Source organism: Manihot esculenta, chromosome 12, assembly GCF_001659605.2.
Source record: "Manihot esculenta cultivar AM560-2 chromosome 12, M.esculenta_v8, whole genome shotgun sequence".
Lineage (NCBI taxonomy): Eukaryota > Viridiplantae > Streptophyta > Magnoliopsida > Malpighiales > Euphorbiaceae > Manihot > Manihot esculenta.
In genome coordinates this window covers 2,274,729-2,296,537 of record NC_035172.2, presented here as the reverse complement: position 1 = coordinate 2,296,537, position 21,809 = coordinate 2,274,729, and the positions used below count along the sequence as shown (strand labels likewise).

At 34.4% G+C, this 21,809-nt stretch overlaps 2 protein-coding genes across 4 annotated transcripts; both read left to right on the top strand.

Annotated features, from left to right (window-relative positions):
• Positions 1-217: 217 nt before the first annotated feature.
• LOC110628323 (protein NSP-INTERACTING KINASE 3) lies at positions 218-6,184 on the top strand. 3 transcript variants are annotated; one of them, XM_021774937.2, is made up of 12 exons: positions 218-403; positions 532-1,165; positions 1,576-1,708; positions 1,786-1,857; positions 2,007-2,150; positions 2,283-2,354; positions 2,487-2,546; positions 2,655-2,752; positions 2,847-2,993; positions 3,628-3,969; positions 4,712-5,103; positions 5,680-6,184. In XM_021774937.2, the coding sequence occupies exons 2-12, from the start codon at positions 1,063-1,065 to the stop codon at positions 5,995-5,997; spliced, it is 1,881 nt and encodes a 626-aa protein (XP_021630629.1). In that variant the 5' UTR covers positions 218-403; positions 532-1,062; the 3' UTR covers positions 5,998-6,184. The 3 variants fall into 3 exon arrangements, with proteins under 3 accessions (XP_021630629.1, XP_021630630.1, XP_043804853.1); XM_021774938.2 differs by having other exon boundaries at positions 218-695; positions 780-1,165; XM_043948918.1 differs by having other exon boundaries at positions 218-1,165.
• A 7,141-nt stretch (positions 6,185-13,325) lies between these two features.
• Positions 13,326-19,898, top strand: LOC110628703 (protein trichome birefringence-like 2). The gene is made up of 5 exons (XM_021775496.2): positions 13,326-14,411; positions 15,045-15,237; positions 15,337-15,527; positions 15,758-15,916; positions 18,381-19,898. The coding sequence occupies exons 1-5, from the start codon at positions 13,507-13,509 to the stop codon at positions 18,721-18,723; spliced, it is 1,791 nt and encodes a 596-aa protein (XP_021631188.1). The 5' UTR covers positions 13,326-13,506; the 3' UTR covers positions 18,724-19,898.
• Positions 19,899-21,809: the final 1,911 nt, after the last annotated feature.

The following is a 21,809-nucleotide window of genomic DNA, read 5'->3' as shown; positions in this document are numbered from 1 at the left end:
AGCAAAGGGTGGGCCACGAGGTGCAGAAAACTTTTAACAGAACGTGATTATTAATTTACTTTAGCAAAATGAATTTGAAGGCAGAAGACCACAAGCCAACAAAGGCCAAGACAATGCGAGCACGTGACCTGCCAAATCCTTGCCTGCAAAAAAAAAAAATTATTAATTTTCTTTTCTTTTCTTTTACTTGCCCTTTTTCTCAAACTCAACCCATTCTTCCCCATTGTCACTCCCACACATTCCTCTAGTCCAATCACTGAATTTTAATTCTATTGAGAATTACTAATATGATATTAATATTTGAGAATAAATTGAAAAAACAATTGAATTAATATTCCCTCTTCTCTAAAAACTAAAAGGAAACAACTCTATTTTTTCTCTTTTGTTACTGGCCTCTGCATCTGTATGTGTCTCCTTTGGCATTTTGTTTTGGCCTATGGTTTTTTTTGGCTCTTTTCTCTTTCTTTCTCTCTGTGTTGCTTTTAATTTTCATTAAAGATCTCATCTTAACTTGTTTTTTGTGTGTTGAAGAGGATAATGGTAGTAGTAGAATCACAGAGGAGAAGGGACTAACATAGTGAGGCTACTAACCAACAACAAATCCACATGGAGTTTGTGGGGATCAACTAAAAGTTGAGAAATCATACATGGGCATTCCCAGATCTCTAGGATCTTACAAGCCCTGGTTTTGAATGGTATTGCTTGTTTCTCGAGAAAATTCTCTTCTTTTTCAGCTGATAGTTCAGCTCATTTTGATTCCCATATTCTGTGTGCCTCAGCTGGGTGCTCTTTATGATATTGAATTTTGGTTCCATTTGAACATCTTTATCTGGTTTCTGCAAGTGAGAGGGCAAAACGGGTACAATATTCTTGTTATCGAAATGGTGGTGGCTTTTTGCTTTATGCGGCTTTGATTCTGGAGGGAGCTTTTTATTTGGATAAGGTAGTTTAAAGTTCATGGCTTCCAGAATGTGGCTTGTGGGCTTGACGGATATGGCGATTATGATCAAAGGATAGTTGTTGTTCAAAGAGAGTAAAGTTAGTGCAGTGTGAGAAGAAAACATGGCAGAGAGGATTTTCTGGCTGTGGGGAATAGGGTTTCTGATTTCGGCATTGTTGGAGATTTCTTCTGCTACTCTTTCTCCCACTGGTATAAACTATGAAGGTCAGTTTATTTTCTCCAACATCTTTGCTCTCTTCTTTCTCCCTCTCTTCCTCTGTGTTCTCCTTTACTTCTAGTAAACTCATTTGCTAATTGTTTCTGCTACTCAAATATTTCTGAATATATTTTATATATGAATTTTGGGAGAAATTATTCTTATCTTATCTTGTACTGAATGCTATTAATGCCCTACAGGGTTATCCGAACTACCCTCATAAATCCAGGGCTGTACTTTATTACTTATTTTCATCTGCTTCCATTAATCTATCCACTGATATATAAGAACTGCAGCTCCAAGATCTTCTTTTGGGCATATGATGCTACATATGTTTTTCTTTCATGTATGTTCTTTTTATACAGATTTTTCATGTTTTTGATCATTTGCTTCTTATTTTGAATTGAAATTTGAGCAGTGGTTGCTTTGGTGAGTATAAAAACTGCTTTACATGATCCGTACAATGTTCTGGAGAGTTGGGATATCAACTCTGTTGATCCTTGTAGCTGGAGAATGGTTACTTGCTCTCCTGACGGATATGTTTCTGCCTTGTAAGTTGCCTTTATTTCTTCCTAAATATATATATATTTTTGGTTTCAGGAACTGATAAGTTGTTTTGTTAAAACAGGGGACTTCCAAGTCAGAGTTTGTCCGGGAGCTTATCGCCTTGGATTGGGAACCTTAGTAACTTGCAATCAGTGTAAGTCAGCCTTCAATTTTATCCAAGTATTGAATGCTTGCTTTGTTCTTTTTCAGCATTTAATTTACTACCTAAATTTGATTTTTTTCACTACAATGGTTTTTTGTGGTGCAAGAATGATATATGCCATCCTGAAAATAATTATGCAGGTTGTTGCAGAATAATGCAATTTCAGGCCGTATACCAGCTGCAATTGGTAAGTTGGAGAAGCTTCAAACGCTTGATCTATCCAACAATACGTTCAGTGGAGAAATACCAGCATCTTTGGGGGACCTCAAGAACCTGAATTACCTGTGAGTTTCAAAAATTGTGTACTTGTTCTTTTTACTGGTGAGATTTGCTTTCCACCAGATGCTGAACACTTGGCTTATGCACACTGATTGATTCAAATTCTTACCAATTATTGATGTTGATGAGTAATTCAGGCGGTTAAACAACAACAGCCTTTCTGGACCCTGCCCTGAGACACTGTCCAACATTGAAGGTCTCACTCTTGTGTATGTCCTTACACCTTTGCAGACTACACTGTTTAGGGTTTGCCGCAATCATATGAGTTTTTTCTGTAAGCTGTATTATGGTTATTTTTTGTGAGTTTACTTATTCAAATTGTATATGATTCTTGCTTGTAGGGACCTTTCATTTAACAATTTGAGCGGTTCGTTGCCCAAAATATCAGCAAGAACTTTCAAGTGAGCAATTATTTTCCTTGTTCCAATAATCTTTAGCTCCTTCTCCTAACTCCAATTTATTATGAAAATACTAATACAACTTCTCCGTGCTCTTCTTATCATTGTCAGAGTTATAGGCAACCCTTTAATATGTGGACCAAAGGCCAGTAACAACTGCTCTGCTGTCTTTCCAGAGCCTCTTTCTCTCCCACCAGATGGTCTAAAAGGTACCTTTCATGTAATTACACATGGTCATGTATTTGCTTCTTATTATTCTTCGTAGCAATAGCTGATGTTTGTTGCTGCTCTTTGGCTACTTAGGTCAATCTGACTCTGGAACCAATAGCCATCATGTGGCTATTGCTTTTGGTGCAAGTTTTGGAGCTGCTTTTTCCATCATAATTGTTATTGGGTTACTCGTTTGGTGGCGGTATAGACGCAACCAGCAGATTTTCTTTGATGTTAATGGTTAGTTTCATATATTGTCATTCATCATATTCTAGTTTCCCCTGTACTCAACAGCTTTCCACTTCTTGCTCTGTCCATTGAGATACAAAAATCTTGAAATGGGTCCTATTCTACATGAGCAAGTCATTAAATTCAAGCCAGAGTTGCATGGTCTTGCTCTATATTTTGCTGCTTCTAAGTCATCGTTATGACTCGTTGTCTTATTCAATTTTGGCAGTTATCATAAGCTATGATAGGAAACTTTGAAACTTGTTTTGGAATAGTTATTGGCATTGCTTCCTAAGTTTTTATGGAATTAATTGGTAAATATTGCAGGAAATGGGTTTGCTGGCCCAATGTTGTTGTAGGGGAAGAAAGACAGATAGGCAGAATTCCATGCAACAAAGTGATGGGGAAACAAAATGTGATGGTTGAACATAGTTTATAATTATACCTCCATCCCACCAGCTAAAAATTAGCTGAAACAATATCATAAATGGTTCTTATATTTTGGATGCTATTTACTGTGTTTTCAAGTGCTTCTAAATGCATTCAATTTTTAACTAATGTTTCTGTCATGAATTCTGTTCGTAGTATGTCGTTCTTGCATTATCTAAAATACCTAGATGCTCAGCTTCTATGTGTTGCTTTGCAGAACAATATGACCGAGAGGTATGTTTGGGCCATTTGAGAAGATATACATTTAAGGAGCTCAGGGCTGCAACTGATCATTTCAATTCAAAGAACATTCTGGGGAGAGGTGGATTTGGGATAGTTTACAAGGGATGTTTGAATGATGGAACGCTGGTGGCTGTCAAAAGGCTGAAGGACTATAATGTGGCTGGTGGTGAAATCCAATTCCAGACAGAAGTAGAGACAATTAGCTTAGCTGTCCATCGAAACCTGCTCAGGCTCTCTGGGTTCTGCACCACTGAGAATGAAAGGCTTCTTGTTTACCCCTATATGCCAAATGGAAGTGTAGCATCTGGATTAAGAGGTTAGTAGTCATTGTTAGCAAGATTCTATACCATTTATCCAGATATGGAGAATATTGGCTGCTGGTATCTATTGGCTGGCACTGACACCATTTGCCCACTTCAGCATTAATCATCCTGAAGGAACACCAAGAATGCATGATTGCCACCATGATTTGCAACTTATTCATCCTTGAATTTCCCATCATTACCACTTCTCCATTCACTGCCACCATATATTGCTGCCTAGATGATAGTCAAAATGCTACAAATTTCTAGCTTGTGGCAATGCATTTTCTTTGACTGAGCTACTTTCACTTGCTCCTTGACCCTCAATGCACTCTCCCCAACTCTAAAATAAAAGGATATGGTTTGATCTTCATTTATATCAGTTTGCTTGGTGAGATTATATTGCATCTTATAAACTATATATTTCCATATACAGCCTTTTGGAAACGATTATTTAGACTTGTATTTTATGAGTTCAACTATGATCTTACCTTTTTTTAATTACTTCATAACACATCATAAGTATGTTGCTTCCAGAAAAAGGATTTATGCTTCCAAATGGTAATTTAGACATCAGCTAACTTGATTGCTTTTGCAATTTGGAATTTTCATGCAGTGAGCTACTGTAATTTCATTGCCAAAAATACATCATCATTCTAGTCATCCTATTCTGCTCAGTTTTCTTGAAATAATAGTTTCCTTGCAAACTATCATGTACCGGCAACTAATTTTGTCAGATGTGGATTCTATTATCAGACCACATTCATGGCCGGCCAGCTTTGGACTGGGCAAGGCGAAAGAAGATAGCTTTAGGTACAGCAAGAGGGCTGCTTTATTTGCATGAGCAGTGTGACCCCAAAATTATTCATCGTGATGTCAAAGCGGCCAACATTTTGTTGGACGAAGACTTTGAGGCAGTTGTTGGTGATTTTGGGTTGGCCAAGCTTTTGGATCACAGAGATTCCCATGTGACCACAGCTGTGCGTGGCACTGTTGGCCACATTGCTCCAGAGTACTTATCAACAGGTCAGTCATCGGAGAAGACTGATGTGTTCGGGTTTGGGATATTGCTTCTTGAGCTTATCACTGGTCAGAAGGCTTTGGATTTTGGAAGAGCAGCTAACCAGAAAGGTGTCATGCTTGATTGGGTACTCTCTCTCCCTCTCTGTGTCTGTGTGTATGTGAACCTATGGCGAATGGCGAATGAATTTGAAAAAGTAACCAAGCTGAAAATATTTGAGTGGAATTATGGTTTTGGATTCTAGCATGTAAATGGGATTCTTGCAAGTGGATTATCATGAAATTCCAAATTCCACCTACTTGATAATTTGTTTGTTGGCATCATCTTTCTATTTTTTGCTCCTAATCATTCAGTATAGCCTATAGCATTCATACGATACATGCTCAACTTGATATGTTGGCCTTACAGTTAAAAGTGGGAGGAGGAAAGAAAGGGAGGCTGGGAATAAAAGAACCCCACTTTTTCTGTCTGTATGTGCTTGGGAACCTGTGATGAATCTGAAAAGTAAAAGTAACCAAGTTGATAATATTTGGGTGGTATTGTGTTTTGGATTTTAGTATGTAAATGAGATTCTTACAAGTAGATTGTCATGATATTCCAAATTCCACCAACTTGATAATTTGTTTGTTGGCCTTGTCTTTCTATTTTGTGCCCCCAATCATTCAGATGATTGATTGATATTTAAAATTCTTTTCTTTTTCAGGTGAAGAAGCTTCATCAAGAGGGCAAGTTAAATCTACTAGTGGACAAGGATCTGAGGGGAAATTTTGACAGGATTGAATTGGAAGAAATGGTTCAGGTAGCTCTTTTATGTACTCAGTTTAATCCTTCTCATCGCCCGAAGATGTCTGAAGTACTGAAAATGTTAGAAGGTGATGGTTTAGCTGAGAAATGGGAAGCATCACAAAAGATTGAAACGCCAAGGTTGAGATCATGTGAAAATCATCCTCAAAGATACTCAGATTTTATAGAAGAATCTTCACTTGTGATTGAAGCAATGGAGCTTTCTGGCCCTCGGTGACGAATCCTTCCACACTTGCTCTTACACTATCTTATGTTTATGAAAAGCAAAGCTCTGAAAATTAGGAAGATATGCCAATGGTGTTGATATAATATCTGTTGAATGCATGTATTCATCTGTAAAAAAAATGAAAAGGAAAGTCATGTATAAGCATATTGTTCTTTGTTGGAAAAACCAGTTGAGTTGATGATTGCTCTCTCTCTCTCTCACACAATTTTGACAATTGTCTTAGAATGTCTTAAGAGTTTTTGTATGTATTTATCTTACATCTCTTCTGTCACTTTGTCTTGATGACCAAAAGCATGTCTTCCATTGATGGGTTGCTTAATAGAATGTGATCACACAGTAAGACTTGGCTGTGGCAAGGTGCTTCATTCTTTATGAAACAATGGAGGTAGTTTAAATTTTTAAATTTTTTTAGTAAATTTAAAAGAAGTCTTAAATTCTCAAATTAATTTTGATTAATGAAATTGTTGTATTAATATTTTTAATATTATAATAAAAAATGATACTATATATTAGCAAATCGATCAAAAGAGGCTAGTTTAGAAACTATCCGCCCTTTGAAATTTTAATTTCCAAATGGAATTTGATTGAAATTTTAATTCTTAAATGGGATTTGATTGAATATAAGTGTGTTTAATAAATTGACACATCTAATTTTTATATATTTAATAAAAATTCAAAAATTAATTTTAATTTTTAAATATATACTTTGATAATCTCTAAATATAAATATTATCACATTATCGATCATATTAATTTTATATATATATGTTATAAGTTATAGGGAATAAATATGTTAATATAGAAAGTAAATATTAATAGATGTATCAGTTACTTAATTTTAAAATTGTATAATCATATACTTGATTTTTTTTTCTATTTAGATATCGTCTTTCATATATAAATAGGTTGTAATCTTTATTATGAAATACAACGACAAATATCATCTTTCTACACGGTATCAGAGACATTCTCGTAAAGATTTAAATTTTTTTTTTTCTCGTCAAATTTTAAAATTTTTGGAAACTTAAAACTCATGTTCTTTTGTATTACACATCTACGGTAATATTTGTCTCTCATCATCCACCTAGAGAGGACGCCGAAATTGTCTTACAACCCGCTTATCAAATCTGTGGTTTGTTTGCCGTTTGGATGTTGGGTGGAAGCGTTTAGTTACTTTGCAACCCGCTTGTCAGATTTGTTATTCGTTTGCCGTTTGGATGTTGGGTTATCTTTCTTTAATTCGTTTGAAGGTAAAAGAGTATAGAATTTTAGTTGAAATGGTTTTTGACAGTAAGACCCATATTATTGAAATTATCCCAACGTTTTCAGTAGCGGCTGAGACAGGTAAAACATGATTTTATGTTACTCATAAAGGGTAACATTTTGAGATTTAGGGCTCTGTTCATTTGGGTTACCCATAAATGATAACATTTGGAGATTTAGGGTGTAACGACCCCAAAATGGACCGTCACCGGCGCTAGGACTCAGGTCGGCTTAAGGCCGCCAGAACCCGTAGCAAGCCTGCTATACTCTCTATGTACCTGTAAAATTCATACATGATCATACATTTTTTGTGAAAATAAAAACTCTTTTTTGAACCGAGGCTTAACCTGTGCATGCACTATCTCTGTACTCTGTACTCTGTACTCTGTACTCTGTACTCTGTACCCCTGGCTAGAGCTTGTTCTAGATGGATTAACTCATACCTGTTAAGCCTGATTTTTCACATACTCTGTAAAACATATACATATACAGATCATGTACAAAACACATCACAAACGACTAAGTCAAGCACATCTGTAACTGAAAACATAACTATTACATCTCTTTAACATTACATGTCCACTCTACACTATTACACATCTCTTTACTCTTTCTGTATCCTGCTGGACTGTCCCTGTACACTGTATATGGAACCTGCAAAACTGGGGTGAAGGGAGTGGGATGAGCTCTGTAGCCCAGTGAGTAGAACAGTAAAATATCTCAGTAAAATATGATCTCATGGAATGTGTCATAACACAGACAAGCCACATCAAGAGTAAACCTGTCACCACATAGTCCCAGTAGCTCTGTGCCAGGGCGTAGAATCGAGCACCTGGTCTTCCTGTCATATATGTATATGTGTATATAACACCTCTGTACTTACCATTGCCAGGGCGTAGTCAAAGGCTCCTGGACTTCCTGTCTGTGACTATGGGATCATTCAGCATTTACCCACATCAACAAATAACAATGCAATGCAACATATTCGTGGATACTAATGCAATCAACCTAAGGCATAATCATGATGCATGAGATATGCTAAAACATTCTATTGTGCAAGTAAAAGAATGAAGTTTAGTTCCACTCACCTCCGGCTAACTGGACTGACTCTGCAGGCTCTGGAACTCTGGAGCAGTACTCACTGCTGCTCTCTCTGGTTCCTCTGATCTGTACCTATACAGATGGACTCAAATGAGGGACCAAACAAGCTGATGAATAACTCTATTAAACTCCCCAAGAATCCCCTTAAACTCACTCTAACATCCATGCAAAGCATGCAAAAGAAAGCTGGACAGAACACTTTCGGCGGCAGGTTCGGCGGCCGAACGTCCTCTCCAGAGACGAAACTCAAGCACCTTCGGCGGCCGAATCTCAAGCTTCGGCGGCCGAACCCTTTCGGGGGCAAGTTTCGGGGGCCAAAAGGCACTCCAGAGATGAAAGTCTCTACCCTTCGGCAGCACCTTCGGCGGCCGAATCCTCCAAATAGAGCTGAACATTCAAAACTCGCGGGGACAAGCTGTGGCAGCCTAAGCCACCATGCAAGAGGTTCGGCGGCCGAATGAACCTTCGGCTGCCGAACCTGAGTTCATCCAGAACTCAGCCCCGACGGCAAACAAGCGCCTCCATCCCGTCAATCTCTCAAAACATGCACACTTCAACTCCTCAACACACATAAACTCATGTATATGTACAAAGGGGTCCAAAACTACCGAAAAATCCCAACAAAACACATCAAACATAACACATAATCATGCTTACAAGCTAAACCATCAACAAACACACCCTTTGTCACCTAAGCATGCCTTTCTACCCAAACCTTCATAAAACTTCTGTAAAACAGTAAAACATGTTCAAGATCTTCACTTACCTCCTGTAAACACGAAGATGAACGATCTGAACAAAGAAAATAGATCAACGTCGCTTCCAACTCATAAACTCTCAAACCTAATCTTTTTGCTTCAACCCTTCACCACCTTGTGAAAACCAACAAAACAACCCACTTTTGCAGGAGCTGTACAACATAGGAGACGTGGCCAAGCTTCTGGACAGGGTTTGGAGCCAACACCTGTCCAAAATGCTGACTAAGGAAGGCTCAATAGGTGGCTAGCCAACTCAGCTTCGGCTGCCGAATCGCATGCAAAACCATGCAATATTCGGGGGCCGAACCTGACCTGCGGAAGCCGAACATTGGGCACTTTCGGCGGCCGAACTTACCTTCGGCGGCCGAACTTGGCAAAAGTCTCCATAGCCTTTTCTCTTCCAACCTCAAACCAACTCAAATCAATTCAACTCAAAACCTTACAATACATCATAACACTGTAGGAAAACATAAATCCTACCCGTCTAGAGACTTCCGACATCCCGAACTCCACCGGAAAGTAGAATTCCGATGCCGGTCTCCAGCCGGGTATTACATAGGGCTCTGTTAATTTTAAGTTATTACTATCCATAAAGGGTAATATTTGAAAACTTAGGGTTATATTCATTTGGGTTACCCATAAAAAATAACATTTGGAAACTTAGGACTTGTTCATCGGGATTACTCATAAAGGATAACATTTGAAAATTTAGAACTCTGTTCATTTGGGTTACAAGAGTAACATTTGGAGACTTAGGACTATGTTCATTTGGTTACCTATAAAAATAATATTTGAAGACTTAGGGTTCTGGGATTACCATAAAGGGTAACATTTGGAGATTTAAGGCTCTGTTCATCGGGTTACCCATAAAGGATAACATTTGGAGTCTTAGAGTTCTGTTTATTTGAATTATTAATAAAGGGTAATATTTGGAGATTTAGGACTATGTTCATTGGGTTACCCATAAAGGGTAACATTTGGAGACTTAGAACTCTGTTTATTTGGATTATTCACAAAGACTAACATTTGGAGACTTAGGGTTCTGTTAATCGGGATAACTCATAAAGAGTAACATTTAGAGATTTAGGATTCTGTGCATTTGGATTATCCATAAAAAGTAATATTTGGAGATATCGGGTATGGTTCATCGGGTATTGTTTACGGAAATATGTTAATATAGAAAGTAAATATTGATAGATATATCAGTTATTTAATTTTAGAATTATATAATCATAAACTTAATTTTTCTTTTTATTTAGATACCGTCACATATATAAATAGATTATAATTTCTATTGTGAAATAGAACAATAAATATTATCTTTTACGATGTATATATATATTCGATTTAAATATTTAAATATTAATATTTTTTTTGAATAAAAAATATTAATAATTTAAAGTTATGATATATATATTATTTACATTGATGTTCTTTATCAAATTCACAAACTAATCTCTAATTAAATTTTATTTAACAATTTAATTTAATATTTAAAAATAATATAATTAATTAATTCTTCCATTAAATTAAAGATTAAACTGTAGTTAATATAAAATAAAATGATCAAAATCCCCTTTAATAAAAAAAAATTAAGCCAAATACTAAAAAATTCTTATCTTTCGTCTTGGTCCTCCATCGTTGTTTATCACAAAATTGAACAGACCCTCTATTGAGCAAACTTAAATTTGATGCTCTATTGAATATTTTCTAAGTAACCTTTCCATTGAACCTTTCATCGATTAAGCAAAAAGTTCATTGTAAGTTTCGACAACTAAGCACTCCATTGAGCAAACCTTCCATCGAGCAAATATGTTATTGAGCACTCTTAAAACAGCCTCCCTGTTACACTTTTCATCAATTAAGCTAAAAATTCATCACAATATTCATCATTTGAGTAAGAAAGTTCATCGCGAGGTTCATTGATAAAGTAAACAAAGTTTATAGTGAGGTTCATTGATTGAGCAAACAAAACTACATAGAGTGTACTAATTGAACCCATTGATTTAATGTAGAGGTATTGAGTTTCTAATAAATTATCTGTATCGCAATTACAAATGTATAAAAAATCTCTGTAAATCAAATATAAAATAAAATCGTAGAAAGACACCTCTTATGAGAAGGAGAATCTCATTTGCGACATGAGGGAGGAGGGAGAGAGAGGATCAAAAAGGAGTCCATGGAGGTTAGAGCAGGGATTTAGCTCTCCAAGACAGCTCTTTTCCCTGTGGGCTCTCAGAGGTGTCTTGGTTTTAATATTTTGGCAAAATTAATAAGTTTAGTTGTGTTTTTATAGTTTATGGAGGGAGAGTAATCATGGAGTTTTTCAATGGAGTGGGCATTTGAGCTCCCAAAGACAGAATCTCTTGTCCTTGTGTGCTTCTTGCTCTGTACCCTGCTCTTCTTCTCATCTTTTATGTTCTGTATCCTCAATATTTTAGCTTTTTTAACAAATTATCAGCTCATTCTTGCCATTCAAAGGTTATTTTAACCAATAAAAATTATATAATCACTAGTTAATGATTAATTTTCAGTAAAATATCTTTTTTTTTTTCATGAAGAAACCATTTTATTAGATGAATAGGAAAATTATAGATTAAATTATTATACAAAATTTAATAAAGGACTAATTTATAGGTTTGGTCAAATCTCATAGAGACGTCTTGTAAATTACCCTTCATTGAAGCCGTCAACGAAATCTTGACCTGGGTCTGGGTTGGGAGTCGGCAGTGAGTTTTGGTATGTTAGGGATCTTGATCTGTACTACAGGCCTTGGGCCTTTGCACTGTGATTGGCGCACCAATGAAATATTTCTTTTTATAATAAAAAATATATGCCCCATCACTTTTTCTTTCTATTCATTTTAAATCATAGTTTTTTTAATTAATAATTTATTAATTTCAATAATATTAATGAAAAAAAAATTATTATATAATTTTTGTGATATGAAAAATTGTATTAAATAATTATTGATTTTAGAAAATATATTAAAATATTTTTAAATTTTTAAAAAATTAATAATTAATATTATTTAATTTTAAATATTAAATATTATAAAAAAATCTAAAATATCTTTAAGAAAAACTAATTAATACATATATTTATAAAATTAAAAATTTTTATATTAAAATAATTAAATATCAAAATATTTAATTATTATAATTAATAGAATAATTAGTATATTTTTTAAAATTTTAAGAATATTTTAAAATTGAAAATTATCTAATGAATTTTTTATTATAGACTAAATAATAACTTTTTAAAATATGTATTTATTTGAATATATGATATTTATTATTTTAATAATTATTATATTTTCAAAAAATTATATAAAAAATAACTCTAAATTTGTGGGATGGAAATTGAAGCCGGGTGGTGACTGTGGACAAGGCAAAGTTCAGGCATAGTGGAAGTATGGTACACCTGCCACAAAAATCATTAAAAGCCAGGTGTCTCATAGTGAATGGATCAGATTCGCTGTGCTCTGGCTGCTGTTTCTGTCGGTCACAGTAGCCCGTGCCCTGGTTGCTCCACCCAGGGTGGCACAGGCTCTTGATATCTCATGCCGATATGATGACGCCACGTGTAAACTTTTTGTCGGCGGGATGATATCCGGCTGGTTTTCTGTCTTTTACTGTTTTAAAACGGAGACTAAACAATTTGCATCCTTTTATAACGAAACTCCTTAAATGACTAAACTGCCCCTTTGCTTCATTAGTTCTTGCGAATTTTCCATTATTATTATTTTTAAAGAATTATAAACGATTTTACCATTACATTTTAGGGTTTTTTTTTGTTACCTTCGGATATTCAAGAAAAGGATAAAAAGTTAAATAAAGGAAATGAAGGGAAAAAATAAAGTTAAATTTATTATAAAAAGTTGGGGAAAAAAATAAAATTTAGTTCAAAATTGTATGAAACTTAATTTTATTATCTTAAGAAAATTTAATTATTATTTAATTTAATAAAATTGATGTAAAATTCATCAAATTTAGCAACATATTGAACCGCCTTAAAATTTTATTAATTTGTGTTTGAAAATAACATTTTATTATTCTTGAAAGTAAAATATTTTATTTTTATGATTTTAAAAAAGTACAAAAAATTTTAAAAATTCAAAGATGTAGGGCATTATAGTAATTGAACAAATGCAGTTCCCTCTCTCGGTGGCCAGTTCAACGCTTTCATCGCTCTTTGCTGTAATCTTCACTTTCACATCTATCGAAACAAACACAAGAATGTGACTCCAATCTCCTTCTCTGTTATCTCCGTACCGTAATCGTCTGTTCTTCCACGTTCCTTCTTCACATTTTTCCACTTTCTTTAAGCTTCTAGTCCTCTTTCAGGGTCATGCTTCTTTTGCTTTCTCGTTGCAGTAATGGATCCTAAGAAACTTGCATTGCCTGACCAGGTTCTTTCACCCAGAAGAAAGGTCGTTTCGGGCCTTGTTTTATGGGTTGGTGCTTCTCTTTTTACACTTTCTCTGCTTTTGCTTAGTAGTTCCTTCAAGGGTCGTGTTTTCGCACCTTTACTTCAGGGGTTCGATACTGTTAGTGACAATTCTTCTTTTGTTCCATGGCGTTTCTCGTTTCCAACTTCTCATTCCCCTTCTTCTGTTACTAGTAATGATAGTGATGCTAAGGAAATGCATAGTTCTGAAGATCTGATTGCAAATGCCCCTGAAGCAGATGCATTACAGGTCCAGGTACTGTTGAAGAATTTCCATTTGGTAAATTCCACTGAAAATGTTAAAAATGGAAGCATGACGGTTGGAGAAGGCACAGTTATAGAGAAAACCCAGGAAGCAAAAGTAGGAAATTTCTTAGAATCTAGTGGGAATGGAAGTGTTTTGGAGAGTACCCATTTGGGTAGCGCTTCTGATATGGTAGAGAACGGAAGCTTGCCTTGTGCAGAAGGAATTTCAATCAGGAACTTTAGCCTCACTGGAGATGGATGTATAGATGCTAACAGGAGCACGGAAGGGAAGTCTGTACTGAATTCCAGTACTGTAAACAATACAGTTACAAATTACAGAGTTAATGGCAGTTTGTTATACAAAGAAGAAGTTGATACATCCCTTGGTGGAGAAGAAGAAAATCGAAATGCAAGTTTCGAGACTTGCAACATATTCGATGGCCAGTGGGTAAGGGATGATTCGAAACCTTACTATCCAGCGGGCTCTTGTCCTCATATTGATAGAGATTTTAATTGCCATCTTAATGGGAGGCCTGATGATGGATTTGTTAAATGGAAATGGCAGCCAAATGGATGTAAAATCCCAAGGTATGCACTTCTGTTATAAAGCTTAAACTATGAGTAATAGCAAAAATGATGGAACTAATGATTTTTAATCATTGCCCTATGAGCAGCTACTGCCCAGTTGGAAGATTTCATGCTGGATGGATTGTGTAGTTACTTAAGCTTAGGGTTTCAAATTAAAGATTAAATGTTGGACTCAATTGAACTTAATGCATGTGGTTTGCAAATGATGGCAAGCATATTTTAATCAAATAAGAAAGAATATATCATTATACTTAAATAATTCTGAATCGACTTATTCATTAAAAACGTTGTCATCGTGTAAACATTCATGGAGTTAAATGGTCAACTTTTGGAATTCTCAGGTATGAATATTTGCCCTTCATTTGGTATGATTCATTTGAATTCAAATAAAGTCTTACAAAATTGCGCAAGATTTCTAACTTTTTTTTAGAATGAAAATTTTTTCAGTTAAAAAGGAATTGAGTTCTTGCCTTCCAAACAATACAATTGCGAGAAAAAAAATATCAATTGAATTTAATTTTTGCCAAATACTGGTTCCACAAGTAGGATGCATGAAATATTCAGCATTTTAGACTTGTAGCGGCAATACGCTAAGGTTTCTCTCTCTGTTTAATGATTACTATTGCCATCCAGTTTGAATGCAACCGATTTTCTGGAGAGGTTAAGAGGACAGAAGTTGGTTTTTGTTGGGGATTCACTGAACCGGAACATGTGGGAGTCTCTAGTATGCATCCTTCGCCATAGCATCAGAAACAAGAACAGAGTATATGAGATCTCTGGAAGGAGTGAATTCAAAAAGAAAGGCTTCTATGCTTTTAGATTTGAGGTGAGTTACCAGATTTCCTTTATTTCCTTAGTTTCTTCCAAGGAAAAAAATTATTTAATGTCTTCTGCTCTAATAGGCCATATTTTGCTGTGTCTGCAGGACTATAACTGTACTGTGGATTTTGTTGGTTCTCCATTTCTTGTTAGGGAATCGTCCTTCAGTAGTAAAAATGGAACATTTGAGACTTTGAGGTTGGACTTGATGGACCATACAACTAAAATGTACCAAGATGCTGATATTATAGTTTTCAATACGGGCCATTGGTGGACCCATGAGAAAACTTCTAGAGGGTAAGTGCCATTGGTTTTGTTTTCTTTTGTTAAAATTCAGATTGCCCTGTATAGTAAGATTGCATTCCCAAAAATCATAAATTAGTACGTATAATGATCTCAGCGTTTCATGCTATCTTATACATTGGCATTTTCTGTGCTATGTTTCCATATATAACCACAGATTGCAGTTTCAATGAAGGAATTAACCTCATTGTATTTTTTTTTTTTTGCATTTTGTGCTTTCATAGAGAAGACTATTATCAAGAAGGTAACCATGTACACCCTAGGCTCAAAGTCTTGGAAGCATATAAGAGAGCACTTCTGAGTTGGGCCAGATGGGTTGACAAGAACATAGACAGCAACCGAACACTGGTTTTTTTCAGAGGATACTCGGTTACCCATTTCAGGTGTGCAATTGATTTTCTAACTCCGCTTTGTTTCTGATTGTGATTGAATTCCTTCTTTGTTATTTTTTTCCTTTTACTTTTGTTAATACAGTTTCATATTCACGTCCTCGTGCTTTTCTGCTTTGGAAAAAAAATCATCTTTGGGTTTAACCTTTTTAATTCATAAAGTAGGTTGTCTTCTCTTCATTGATTAAATTTTTAAATGAAGTAATTGATTGTTGAATTACCACTTTCACTCATTTCAGGGGCTAGTGATTTAGTATTAATTAATTGAACATCCCAAATTGGGATTATGTAGATGTCTTGCCTTTTATATTGGGAGATACAACAAGCCTTTCTGAAGGCAGATGTAATCCTTTTCATTGTGAAAGAAGACATAGTCAAGACTGTAGGACTAAGGTTTCAGGTCGAGAATTGGTGGGGATTAATTCATAATTTCCAATATTCAAAAATTAGATTTGATATTTAGTTGTTAATTTTTCATTCTTATTCCTTCATTTTCTAGATTTTAATCATTTAAATAAATTTTAGGATTTTTTAAAAATATTTGATATTTGGTTGAGATTTTGTAGTTTTTGAATTTTGCTATATAAAGCCTATTAAAAGACATTAGAACTCAATCTCTATGTATGGAGTTTTCTCTATGTATGGAGTTTTCTCTATGTATGGAGTTTTCATGTTTATTTTTGTCTGTTCTAAATTTTCAGTTATTTCCATTCTTATTTTCCTTCGTAATACCATAAATCAAATTCATGGTATCAGAAACTTAATCTTATGGCCTGAGAAAAAAAATGTTTTTTTTCAAGAGAGCTGTGATAAACACTACTAAATATGTTTGCACCAGTATAAAAGTTTCTTTGAAAAAAAAAAAAAAGAAGTTCCTTGATAGGAACTGTGCCAAAATTTTTATGGATTATTATTGGATAGAAATACATGTTTGATGAGAATTGAATTAACAAAAAGAATTTTTTAAAGATAAGCGCTCAACAATTGAAAGATGATGAGAAGAGGCGATATAGTGAAATAGAAGTGCTCTATAGAGTTTTAATTTTCTGGAAATTTTGAATGGAGAATGTTGGACTTGGAGATTCATTCAAAATTTTCAGTATTCAAAATTAGATTTGATTTTTAGTTGTTAATTTTTTATTCTTATTCTTTGATTTTCTAGATTTAATCATTTAAATAAATTATGGGATTTTTTGGAATATTTGATATTTTATTGAATTTTTTTATTTTTTAAATTTTGCTATACAAAGCCTATTTAAAAGCATCAGAAATCAATCTGTTTGTATGGACTTTCCATATTCATTTTTTTTCTGTCTAAATATTCAGTTATTTCCATTTAATTGTACTATTTATAGCACTAAATACAAAATGAAATCTTAACAGTTAAATAAGATAATAATCTTATTTTAAACATTGAACTACAAGAATCTTGATAATATACTCTAAAATCTTGAAAATATTTTGAATACCAAATCAAACTTGTTTGAATTAAGTTACAACATTCCCTCTCTTAATTCAAATAAGGTTTTATTATTTCCGATTACAAATTTCACGGGAATACTTCTCTCTAATTAGCAATTTTATATACGGGAGCACTTAGAGTACTTCTTTCTGAATGATAATGTTGATGCACTTCTTACCAATCTCACATAGAGCACTTATGACCGAATCACCAAGCTTTTATGGTTGATTTTTTTTTGTTTGAGCACTTCTTTCCAAACTTAATTCTTGCAATTTTCATCAAACATTTATTTGGAGTATTTATCTCTAATAACCATTAAATATTCTGGTGCACTCTTCACCATGGAACTTTTTCCTTTTTCTCTCTAGTAATAGAAACTTTCAACTTGTGCAAATATATATACTAGTAGTTCTCACAAGCTCTCTTAAAATTTTTTTTCTTACAAGCCCCATAATATCATTAAAGTTATGATACAACTATCGGGAAAAAATATGCTGAAGAATATAGGCAAAGACTATTATTGTAAGAATTAATTTTTGTTACAATATAATAAGTCTAATTGTATTATTTATAGCACTAAAAACAAAATAAAATCTTAACAGCTAAATCAAATAATAATCTTATTTTAAAAATTTAAATACAAGAATCTTGAAAATATAATAAAAAATTTTGAAAATATTCTGAATATCAAATCAAACCTATTTGAATTAAGTTCCAACAAGAATTCTTAATATTCATAGAATTATCTATACATTTATGTATGCATGTCAGTTGATGGTGAATTAATCTCCCTTTCTATCTCATAACTGATACTGTAATTTCTCTGTGATTGTTATCTATTTGAATGGTAAGAAGAATAATTATTGGAGCTTACTGTTGCTCCTTGGCAAGAATCACTGTTTACTTCATTAGAAGCAAATGGGGGAATTCCTTCTCTTATTTTTTGCCTGTGTGTGATGGAGAAAAATGTTTCTCATGTGTTTGATGTGGTCTCAGGGGTGGACAATGGAACTCAGGAGGTCAGTGTCACAAAGAAACAGAACCCATCTTTAATGCAGCTTACTTACCAAAGTATCCTTCCAAAATGAGAGCTTTCGAGCATGTGCTTCTAGGTATGAAAACTCCAGTTACATATTTAAACATAAGCAGGTTGACTGGTTACAGAAAAGATGGGCACCCTTCCATTTACAGAATGCAATACAAGACAGCAGAAGAACAAATTGCCGCTGAGCGATCTCAAGATTGTAGCCATTGGTGCTTGCCTGGAGTGCCAGATACTTGGAATGAATTATTATATGTTTCCCTCCTGAAGGCGGGGAGGGGATCTTGGAAAATGTGAATCAAGTTGTGTAGAAACCGTGTGTCTTATAATAATTTGTTATTCTTTAGAGGCTTTTCTGCCTACTTCAACTATGAAGTTTTATAGGTTAGGCTTAGAAAAGTATGTTGACGCACTGTGAAGTTCGAGTAGTTGTAAAAGCTTCGTGCTTCTATTTCTTTTTCCTCCCCAATTTTTTCATTTAGATGCATTTAAGCAGAGAGAATTGTGTCAATGAAGCTGAGAGATTTGTATTGGACAAAGCGGCTGATGTAGATTTATAAGTCACCATGTATATTTACTTGTCAATCAATAAAAGTCTTCTTCAATTGGGAGATTATAATCCTGTTTTTGTCTGTAATTACCATAAATAAGTGCAGAATGCATCTCTTTCATTTATTTTTTATGGGAAATTGAAAATTTTGTTGTGATTGTGTATCTTTTGCTATTTTGAATGCAATGGTGGGCTAGCTGAAAGCAGAGTTGGCTGGAGCTTAATTACTTTGCTGTAACTTGGCATCCTTCGTCTAAACTTACTACACTAGACATTTTACTGTACTAGACATTTGACGTATTGGAATTTGACAAGTGGGGCTGCAGAAAATTTTAGTAATTTTCCTTTTATCGGCAAATTATATTAAGTATATAAAGACTCTCACTCGCATAATGTTAGTTTTGCTTAAATCATAGAACCCAATTCTTATCACTTGCATCGGGAACGCCAATAATTTCCGTTGTTTTAGCGCAAGCAGCCTCAGAAGGAAGTGACATAAGGTGAAATAGTGACTCAAGGAAAACTAAGGCCACCAGGCCAACACCTGTATCCTTAGAAATTGTGTTTTTTCTTTTTTTTTTTTTCAAATCACACTGAAAAATGAATTTGTCTTAATCTTGAGTCAGATTGTTCAGGCAAATAATAGTCGGTGATTTTTCATAATTCCTGCAAGTTAAATGCTCTCTCTTCATAGAAGCAACTGATATAAAGTGGTAATTGAAAGGAACTCTGCCCCCATAACTGGTTACAGCAAAATAGAAACTAAAAAGGAGAAAGAGATAATCAAATGAAAAAAGTGATTCAGTTTACAACAGCAAATAAACAACACTCAACCACAGACGTTTGGCTGAGATTCAGTTGAAAACAAAGTTTTATTCTCATACAAGAAACTGCATTTAAAACTAGACAAAAAGAGTAAAAACTAAACCATAAAAGGCTCATAAATAGAGCCTGCTGCCTTTTTGTGACTTGCCTCAAAAAGAGTAAAAACTAAACCATAAAAGGCTCATAAATAGAGCCTGCTGCCTTTTTGTGACTTGCCTTGTCTACCAGGCATTGCCCAGGACAACTCTGCTTGCTTCAGAAAAGATGGCTCCTTTAGCTCTGTAAGACATGGTCATGGTTAAGCACTGGCAGACTGTTGGAATATTGGAGGAGGGTGAGGGATCCCTCACTCCAAGCCCCCCAAGCTTTTGAAGACCCAAGGATGGATTCTTGATAAAAGATCAGTACTATCAGATTCAAGAAACTGATAGCTTTGTTAAATGAAGTATCCTATGAGCTCTCAATGAAGCTAAGCGGGGAAGTTTATCCCTTTGCTGGAGGCCTTAAATAGCTGGAAATTTGCAAGCGGTGATATTAAACTATGAAATTTTATTAATCTTTTTTAAAATACATTTCATTGTTATCCAAAACAACCCTATACTTTTCCTTCAAAATTTCACCCATTAAAAAGTTTCCTAATCCTAACAATTTGCTGATGTCTCCATCTGATGACTATCTTGCCCTTCACTTTATGACTTTTGTATCTAAACTCTCTTATTATGATTGGCATCTTTCTTTTGCAATCTCATCTCCTTATACTAGAAAGATAAAAAAAATATCAGCTAATATGTATGAAAGTTCAGGAAAGGATATTAATGTCAATATAAAAAAAGGAAAGATAATACTTTTTTTTTTGTTGGGTGGATTACTTTAGATATAATGAAGTCTTTCTACTTTTGAGGTTGCATTTAGTGGATCCACTAAGTCATGCTCATCCTTACAACAAATCCTACTAAGTGCCACAAATTTCTAGCAAACAAAGCCAGCTGGCCTTTTTTTGTGAGCCACTAATAGAAAATTCTATAAGCACCCGGAGGTATAAGTTGATTTACATATCACCAATAAAAAGGAGGTTAATAAGTGAATTTCACTTCGTTTTAAATAAAATATTTTTAATTTTAAATTATATATCATAATTAAAAAATTTCCCCTGTGGTTCCTTTATAACTCGATACTCTCGCATTTTTCTTTTTTTAAATCTAACGATCGAACATAATTTAGTCACATTTTTAATATCTTTATTACTGTTTAATTACATATTTTTTCAGCTTAATTTATATTTTTGTGATGTTTTTACAGAAAAGGAAGGAAATAGAAAGTTGGAGAAAAAGTGCAGAAAAAGCTGGAAAATTGATTTGGTTAGAGTGATTTGGCCAAATCGATCGTAGGAAGCAAAGGCAGGAAACTGAGGCAGAAACCTGGAAGTAATTCACAGAAACGATTTGGGCAAGTGATTTGCCCAAATCACCCGCCCAAATCACACTGACGCAGACAAGGACAGCAGCGCAGGAAAGAAGAGCAAGATTTCAAAATTCAAAAGTGATAAAGTCCAATCCTACTTCAAACACTACAAGATCAGTTCCAAAAGCCACGAGAAGGTCTTTCACCAAAGGATTTCCATTCACAACAAAATTCAAAGACAAAAGAGGAATTAAAAGTTACAAGAGACCAAGTCAAAATTTGATTTCCAAACCCTAATTGGATTAGGACGCTCCATCTATAAAAGGGACAGCATCAAAACCAGCAAGAGACGTCATCTCCACCATCGGAACCACTGCAGAATTACAGCAGCAAGTCTGTGGAAGCCTCTCCATCTTCCTTTCTTCTATCTTTTTGTGTTTTTGTCTACCATGAGTGGCTAAACCCCTTCTTTTCTAGTTTAAGTTGGAAATTTTCAGTTTTGTGATGAATTGGGAGATTTAAAACTCCATTATTAAACTCTTATTTATTTTCAATATTTATGCAACTTGATATTTCTATTATTATTGCTTTGCTTTTAGAATTAATT